General features: G+C 45.7%; 1 protein-coding gene across 1 annotated transcript; it reads left to right on the top strand.

Annotated features, from left to right (window-relative positions):
• Positions 1-3,676: 3,676 nt before the first annotated feature.
• Positions 3,677-8,594, top strand: LOC148111551 (uncharacterized). Its single transcript, XM_087881216.1, has 3 exons — positions 3,677-4,016; positions 5,019-5,183; positions 8,321-8,594. The coding sequence occupies exons 1-3, from the start codon at positions 3,732-3,734 to the stop codon at positions 8,444-8,446; spliced, it is 576 nt and encodes a 191-aa protein (XP_087737342.1). The 5' UTR covers positions 3,677-3,731; the 3' UTR covers positions 8,447-8,594.
• Positions 8,595-9,143: the final 549 nt, after the last annotated feature.

The following is a 9,143-nucleotide window of genomic DNA, read 5'->3' as shown; positions in this document are numbered from 1 at the left end:
AGGGAGGATGGAAGGAGGGAGGGAGGGACGTGGAGTGAGTGAGTGAGTGAGTGAGGAAGGAAGGGAGGGAGGGAGGGTATGGAGGAAGAGAGGGAGGGAGGGACATGTGGGAGGGAGGAGGAAAGAAGGTAGAAAGGAAGAAAAGAAAGGAAGGTAGAAAGGAAGAAAAAGAAGGAAGGAAGGAAGGAAAGAAGGAAGGGAGGGTATGGAGAAAGGGAGAGAGGAAAGAAGGTAGAAAGGAAGAAAAGAAAGGAAGGTAGAAAGGAAGAAAAGGAAGGAAGGAAGGAAGGAAAGAAGGAAGGGAGAGAGGGAGAAAGGGAGAGAGGAAAGACGGTAGAAAGGAAGAAAAGAAAGGAAGGTAGAAAGGAAGAAAAGGAAGGAAGGAAGGAAAGAAGGAAAGGAGGGTATGGAGGAAGGGAGGGAGGGAAAAAGGGAGAGAGGAAAGAAGATAGAAAGGAAGAAAAGAAAGGAAGGTAGAAAGGAAGAAAAGGAAGGAAGGAAGGAAAGAAGGACAGGAGGGTATGGAGGAAGGGAGGGAGGGAGAAAGGGAGAGAGGAAAGAAGGTAGAAAGGAAGAAAAGAAAGGAAGGTCAAAAGGAAGGAAAGGAAGGAAGGAAGAAAAAAAGGAAGGGAGGGTATGGAGGAAGGGAGGGAGGGAGAAAGGGAGAGAGGAAAGAAGGTAGAAAGGAAGAAAAGAAAGGAAAGTAGAAAGGAAGGAAAGGAAGGAAGGAAGGAAGAAAAAAAGGAAGGGAGGGTATGGAGGAAGGGAGGGAGGGAGAAAGGGAGAGAGGAAAGAAGGTAGAAAGGAAGAAAAGAAAGGAAAGTAGAAAGGAAGGAAAGGAAGGAAGGAAGGAAGGAAAGGAGGGTATGGAGGAAGGGAGGGAGGAAGAGAGAGACGAAAGAAGGTAGAAAGGAAGGAAGGATTTATTTTCAAATTCGCTCAGAATTCTCTGTGCTGTGAAATCCTTGGCATCCTCTCTGCTAGCTGTCCCTGACCTCTCCCAATTTGAGGCCGAATTCTTTTCCATGTTTTCCTAGCTGGAGATCCTGGGATCTGAATGTGGGATCTTCTACCCATGAAGAAGACCCTTGGACACTGAGGGAGCCACAGTCTCATTGCTGAAACCCTCCCCAAAATCCTCCCTTCCCTCTCTGATCTCTTGACGGTGGGCCAGTTTTCTTGGCCTCTTCTGTTTTGGACTCGCCTTTGAACTTTCTCCCAGCCTGATTTTGGGGGGCCACTCAGATTGCTCCCCTCTTTCTCCGGACAGGATGTTATTATTTCTGGCAAGGAGATCCTTCCCTGGACCACGCATGCATGGCCAGTTCTGGCCAGAATACTTTGAAGTCATTGAGGGACCAGAAGTAAGAAGCATCTTCAGAACGTTTTGTGTTTTTAAAAAGGAGCCAAAGATGATAATAATAATTATAAAGTCAGTCAATCCCAGACAATGAACAAAGAAGAGCCTTCATTTCTGAAATCCCCAATTCACCTGGGTTTGACTTGGCAAAGATTTGGCCGGAGCCAATTTTAAGCACATTAGAGATAACCGATGCACAAATATTCCAACCGGCCAAGAAAAATCTCCGGTGACCTGGAAAAATATTGGATTATTCTCCAAAAGGTTAATTTTCTCCATCTTGGTGTGAAAAGACACCTGTAAAAATCCCTGCTTTCTTTCTTTCTTTCTTTCTTTCTTTCTTTCTTTCTTTCTTTCTTTCTTTTCTTTTCTTTTCTTTTCTTTTCTTTTCTTTTTTTAAAATTTGATTTATATGCCGCCCTTCTCCGGAGACTCAGGGCGGCTTACAATGCGTTAAGCAATAGCCTTCATCCTTTTGTATATTTTATACAAAGTCAGCTTATTGCCCCCACAATCTGGGTCCTCAATTTACCTACCTTAGAAAGGATGGAAGGCTGAGTCAACCTTGAGCCTTGGCGAGATTCGAACCTGCAGTAATTGCAGGCAGCTGGTCTTAATAACCAGCTTAATAACAGGGTGCCTTAAACCACTGTACTACCAAGGCTCTTTTATTTTTTATTTATTTATTTTTTTTAAAGGAAGATAAAATTTACTCCACAGTTGTTTTTATTGGGCATAACTGTAGATTGTACAATTATAGAGACTACTTTGATTTTGAATTTAACAACGGCAGCCAGACTTTTGGTGGCGCAATATTGGAAGAAGGAAGAATTACCTACTATTGAAGAATGGACATTAAAAGTAGCTAATTTGGCGGAGATCTCTGCATATTTGAAGGATCGTTCGAATGAAAGATATGTACTGGAATGGAGAAGATGGATTGACTATATACAAAACAAATATGGGACTAAAAAGTTGCAAATAGTTTATGAATGAAATATTTAGATGATTTTTCTTTTTATTCTGACATTTTGGTGCCTATGGGGGAGTTAAAGAGTAAGGGGGAGTTAAGAGCTTATAGCTAGTTTGTTTATGTTAGATTATGTTTGTTAAATGCAATACCCTGTATTTTGCTCTGGGAAGTCGGGGGGGGGGAGGGAGAAGGGAATGGGTGGGGGGAGGAGGGGGGAAAATTTGTTTGTAAAAAAAAAGAAAAAAAAATTCCCTGCTTTCGATATCTGTTCCAACACACTCACCTTTCCCCAAGTCTAATCTTTTAATCCCTTTTCACCCATTTCATCTTCCAGAGGGGTCAGGGGAAAAAAAATGTCTAAACTTAATTTCTCTTTGTTGTTCTTTTTTTCCAGCCAGAAAAAAACAAACGGGACGAGAAGTTTCTTTGTGAGAACAATGTACCTCTCTTACAGAAATTTTAGGTGGACGTGGAGGGCCGGGGTAGGATTTGACACACAAACCAAAAGGACCAGAAATGTCACAATTTCTTTCTTTTTTTTTTTTTAAAAAAGGCAATTTTTTGGGTCTATACCCCGAATGCCAAATTTATTGATTGATTAAACTTATAATTTAAAGAGGGGAAAAAAAAAACATCGTAGAAGGATGGCTTTGGCGGCATCTAAAATCCTTAAATTGGTCTGAGTGGAGCAGTCAAGCAAATTTAACTTATCTCTCTTGCGTATTGAATGAATATATTTGAATTTTGGCTTAAGCCCAGGGGAGGGGGAAAAAAAGGGAGAATTGAGTTTCGAAGGCTGATTCCGGAGTGTCCTACCCAAAGACATCCATTGTGGGGTCAGATCCATGACTACGGAGGGGAAGGCACGTGACTGGACCAAAGAAAGGGAATTTCTTTTAAAAACATTTTTGATTTATATGCCGCCCTTCTCCGGAGATTCAGGGCGGCTTACAATGCGCTAAGCAATAGCCTTCATACTTTTATATATTTTATGCAAAGTCAGCTTATTGCCCCCACAAACTGGGTCCTCAATTTACCTACCTTAGAAAGGATGGAAGGCTGAGTCAACCTTGAGCCTTGGAGAGATTCGAACTTACGTTAATTGCAGACAGCTGGTGTTAAATTACAGTGCTTTAGTCTGCAGAGCTATCCAGGCTCATGAAATGGATAGCTATCCAGCTATCCATTTCACGGCCAATCAAAGCCTTCTTTTAAGGGAGTGGCATTCGCTTGCCCAGCCTGAGATGCCTTCACCAAATCAACTTTTGGGACGTGTCTCAGGGAAGGCGGGGCTGTTTGAACTTGCGGGGTGGAGCCACTGAACCTATATCAGTCGGTGCCCGCCACCCCCAGCCCGCCCATTGCTTCCCAAGGAGTTGTGGTGTTGGCTTTGGCACCATGGGAGGCTACTGGCGGTTGGTCTTTGTCTGCTGCCTACTTGTCCAAAGTCTTTCAGCAGAAGACTCGGTGAAAGGCAATTCAACCTCTGCGGCGAACGACAATTCAGCCTCTGCGGTGAACACGGACGAAGAGCTGGAGAAGAACATCGGGCAACGAATCGCTTCCCTGCGGGAAATGGGGCGAGATGAAATTCGCGAGTTCGACGACTTAGCCTTGATATATTTTAACTCGCGGGAAGCGTCCGTCTTCACAGCCTTGGAGGACTCAACCGTGATGGTCAAGGTAAGGAGTGTCTCGAAGCCACTGAGATGGTCTCCATCTGATGACTGTTTCGGTGAGGATTGTAGCCATTGGGCCATTTAGCACCCTCTCTCTCGTCCCACAGGAAAGCTGGACGGTAGTTCCCATAATTCCCGGTCTTGTCAGTTGCAGAATTAAGGTGATGACCCAGGGCACGGCACAGAGATAACATAAACAGCTGACAGTTCAAACTGCCCCTTTATTGCTCCAAATTTCCCCAAACGCTCCCATGTTTCTGGCAAGTCCCAGAGCAGAGTGATAACAAACCCCCACACAAACCTCAAGCAGCCTGTTTTTGCCTGTCCCCCCCCCCCCCCCGTGATAGAAGAGCACTTTTTGCACGCTGAGAGACGTTTAATTTCCTGCTTGGAAGGGAGTGGTCGTAGCAGTTAAGATGGTGGCTGTGATTGCACATTTGCAGGTGCCATCTCAACTTTTTGGACCTCGTAAGGTTCGTCGATACGCTTAAGTCAACAATGAGCCAAAAGAAGAATTTAAGTGGAGGCTTGAGAAAGAATCAGCATTTATTTTGATCAAAGCAAAAGGCTGGGTAGACCATTCCATGAACATACAGACAAGGTGCATGTAAGGAAGGCCACACCTTGGGGAAGATATGGCATCCTTTTATACCTTCAGAGACATCAGCTTAGTACCCAATTCTGGCCCCCTGGTCCATGCCTTCCTTGTAGCCCCGCATTGGCTGTGCAGCAAGGAACAAGGGGGCTGAGTGCTTAGCAACAGAGGGGCTGGGTGCTTAGTAACACAGGTATTTGCCCAATGTAACCCTGCCAAGCCATGACATAACCCACTCCAGGCACTGAGTTGTACAGAAAAACAAGATAACAATTCTACTGACTCCACTATTATTTCCCACCAATTCTACCTGTCCTATTATGATTATGTCCCTTCAACCTCTCTCCCTGAGGATGACTTTGCCCTTTGGGGAGCATCTCACAGTCAAAACACCGCTGATTGTTTTCCTAGAAAGCCATCGGATCCATGGTGTACCTGTGGATGACCGTGGAAAAGACCAACTGCACCAAAAAAGACATAAAATATCGCAGCATATTTGACATCGAGAGACTCTCGGACTCTGAAAACGAAGAACCCACGAAATATTGTGGGCCACTTGCTGGTGAAGACAAGGAGGTGAGGAAATAGGGTTTGGCCTTTAATGGGGCTGCATGGGAACCCCATCCTGGGAAAACTCAGCAGAGTAACACCTTCCAGCGACAGGATCCCCGGCAAATTGATTCATTTTTAATTATTTTAGATATTTTAATGTCCTGCCTTTATTGTTTTACTAAAGGACTTAAGGCAGGAACGTATGTAATAGTTCTTCTTCCTCCTATCTTCCCCACAACAACAACAACTCTATAAGGTGGGTTGGACTGAGAGAGGGACTGGGCCAAAGTCACTCAGCCGGCTTTCGTACCTATTGCCTACGGCAGGACTAGAACTCAAGGTCTCGGAGTGATTGGGCCAAAGCCATCCGATTGGCTTTTGTGCCTAAGGTGGGACTAGAACTCACTGTCTCCTGGTTTCTAGCCTGATGCTTTAACCACTAGACCAGGGCAGGGGTGGGCCGCTGGGGGTTTGCAGGGGTTCGGGAGAACCTCTAGCTAAGATTCGGTGCTGTTCGGCGAACCCTCTAAATCCCACTCTCGGCTGGCCCCGCCCAACCCTCCCCGCCCCTCCCCACGCCGCCCGTTTTGGATGCAGGTAACTGCAGAGTGTGCACGGAGGCTCGAGAAGGGTGAAAAACGGGCTTACCGGAAGTTCGGGAAGGCTGGAAACGGTCCTCCGGAGCCTGGGGAGGCCATTTTCACCCTCCAGGAGGCTCAAAACAAAAAGCCTCCGGAGCCTGGGGAGGGCAAAAATGACCCCTCCGCCCGTGGTGTAGGAGGCCAACTAGGTCACACCCACCATGGCACTGCCCACCCACCAACCAGGCAGAGAACCCCTGGTTAAAATTTTTGAAGCCCACCCCTGGACCAGGGGTTTCCAACCTTGGCAACTTTAAAACTTGTGGACTTCAACTCCCAGAATTCCTCAGCCAGCTTTGCTGGCTGAGGGATTCTGGGATTTGAAGTCCACAAGTCTTAAAGTTGCCAAGGTTGGAGACCCCTGCTTTGCTGGCTGAGGGATTCTGGGACTTGAAGTCCACAAGTCTTAAAGTTGCCAAGGTTGGAGACCCCTGCTTTGCTGGCTGAGGGATTCTGGGATTTGAAGTCCACAAGTCTTAAAGTTGCCAAGGTTGGAGACCCCTGCTTTGCTGGCTGAGGGATTCTGGGACTTGAAGTCCACAAGTCTTACAGTTGCCAAGGTTGGAGACCCCTGCACTAGACCATGCAATGTGCCTGTTAACCTGTTTTCTGGAGGCTGAACTCTGGATTTAAACTCAATCATTTAATTTTTTTTTTTAATCTAGAGCAGGGTTTCTTAAAAGTTTGGTCCTAGGACCCTGGGAGGCCCCAAGATCCTCTTAGGGCTCCCTAAAATCCAAATGACTTGCAAGCCCAAATTGAAAAATAATACAAAACAGGTAGTCCTCGACTTACAACAGTTCGTTTAGTGACCCATTCAGAGTTACAACGGCACTGAAAAAAGTGACCTGTGACCATTTTTCACACTTAAAGACCGTTGCAGCATCCCCATGGTCATGTGATCAAGATTCAGATGCTTTGGCAACGGGCTCATATTTATGACGGTTGCCAACGTCCCCGTGGTTATGTGATCTCCTTTTGCGACCGTCAGACAAGCGTAGTCAATGGGGAAGCCAGATAACTTTAACAACTGTGTTACTAACTTAACAACGGCAGCAATTCACAGGGGTCTGCAACCTTAAAGGCTCAAAAAGACATTTGGACCCGTTTCCCACAGAAAAGAAAACACCGGGAGCCACAAAACCTTTCCGGTGCCTGACTATATCTTGACCGGCCACAAAACTAGCATACGTAGTTGAAACAAATGTTTTGTTTTCTTCTGAAACTTTTATTTTCTTGGATTTATCCATGGTTGGCCTACCGGGGGTTGAAAAGCTCAATAAATCGCGTACCGGCAGGTGTCACACATTGGCGGTTGTGACACATATTTTGAGTGACAGGGAGCCGCAGCAGAGGGGTGAAAGAGCCACATGCAGCTCCAGAGCCGCAGGTTGCTGACCCCTGACTTAACAACTATCTCGCTTAGCAACAGAAATTTGGGGCCCAATTGTGGTCGTAGGTCGAGGATTGCCTGTAATGTACAGAAATGCATCAAATTAGACAAAACCGGGTTCCACCCGCAATGCATTGAGCAGCATGTTTTAAATGACTCTTGCTCACCTTTTGGAAAAAAATAACTCGTTGGAGGTTTTCAAGAAAAAATAGGACGTTCATTTTTCCAGAATTGCGTAAATTCTCCTGCCTTGAGTTGTGATTCCACTACCGTGTTTCCCCAAAAATAAGACCCTATCTTATATTTTTTTTGAACCCTGAAATAAGCGCTTGGCCTTATTGCCATGCGCTCAAAAGTCCGATTTGGCCTTATTTTGGGGGAAACAGGGTATCATGACCCCCTTAGAATCAGAGATGGAAGGGACTAACCCAGTGGTGAAATGTAAAATTTCTTACTACCGGTTCTGTGGGCATGGCTTGGTATTGGTGGGGGCAATGTGACTGGGTGGGTGTGGCCAACCTTTTTTTTTTTTTAAACTTTTAAAACCATTTTTACTACAACCGGCTGAAGAGGTTGTAAAAAAAAAAAAGCTTTTAAAAGCCTCTGACGATCAGGCAACTCAGCTGGGATCGTCAGAGGCTTTTAAAGGCATTTTTTTTTCCTACAACCTCTTCGGCTGAAGAGGTTGTAGAAAAAATGCTTTTAAAAGCCTCTGACGATCTCAGCTGAGCTGCACGATCATCAGAGGCTTTTTTTTACTTTTACTTTTAAAAGCATTATTTCAGCCAAAGACGTTGTAGAAAAAATGCTTTTAAAAGTTAAAAGAAAAAAAGCCTCTGAGGATCGCGTGGCTCAGCTGGGCATGGGGGTGGGGCAGGGATTTTTGCTACCAGTTCTCCAAACCACCTGCCGCCATCACTACTGGATCGGGCGATCCGGTCTGAACTAGGAGCATTTCACCCCTGGACCAGCCTCTTGTGTTTTTATGTTTCCAGGCAAGAGTGACGCTCATTTTATGTAAAGCTCATTTGAAATTGTGATGGGAAACTTTTTACTGCACGTTGAACTTTCTAACATGTTCCTTGGTTTCCCTCCCCGTCTACCTCTCTCTCCCTTTCTATTTTCAGCAACTGGAATGCAAATTTGACATTTTTAAAAATGAAAGATCCTACTGTGAGGCTGTAGTGAGCCATGACTGCAAGTCAGTTAGAGTGATCGATAACGATTTTATTCTTGGTGAGCATCCTAAGTGAATGTGATGAAGCAAGCTGGAAGACAGCCGCAGAAAAGGAGATGCCTGCTATTGCCCCACCTCATGCTAGAATCGCCGGTAGCCCCCTCTTGCCCCCCTTGTCCTGAAATAGGAGAATAAAATAAAAGCTTGGCCTGCTGAGTCTCTCACCTCTGCTCCTTGCAAAATTCTATTTATTTCCCAACCATTGCAACTGCAGAAGAGGTCAACAAGACTCTGCAACTCAGTGGTGGGTTGTGTTCTGTCCCCGTCTCACACATGCACATAAACAGATAGCCAGAGGTTAAATAAAACTGGCAGACAACAAATTCTTTCGATAAGAGGCTTGGCAGCAACCCAGTAGCAGCTTGCCAAGAACTTTACTCATAGAGGGAGGGGGTGTTCCTCCGACAGATAAACCCAAACAAGATACACACAGTTCAAGAATTGTCAAGTCCAGTCCGTATTAAATCCAAGGCAGATAACGTTGTTTCAAAGATACAATGTGACTCGCTAGTAGTTTGCTTTGTCCGTTACAGAGTCTGAATGGCCACCTCACCTCCTTTTATCCCCTGTGGGGTGTGGTCCAGTGACTCAGCCTAATCTCTGGCACGCCTCTTCTGCTGCGCGCGCCTGTCTCTCCGATGCTGGCGTGGATCCAGCCAAGACTTATCTCCGTCACTGTCCGACTGCGAGGAGATACCTGGCTCCTGGCCAAT

The sequence above is a fragment of the Pantherophis guttatus genome, chromosome 18 (assembly GCF_059756535.1).
Source record: "Pantherophis guttatus breed Tessera chromosome 18, ASM5975653v1, whole genome shotgun sequence".
Taxonomy (NCBI): Eukaryota; Metazoa; Chordata; class Lepidosauria; order Squamata; family Colubridae; genus Pantherophis; species Pantherophis guttatus.
The sequence above is the reverse complement of the archived record's forward strand: the minus strand, read 5'-3'. Positions and strand labels throughout refer to the sequence as shown.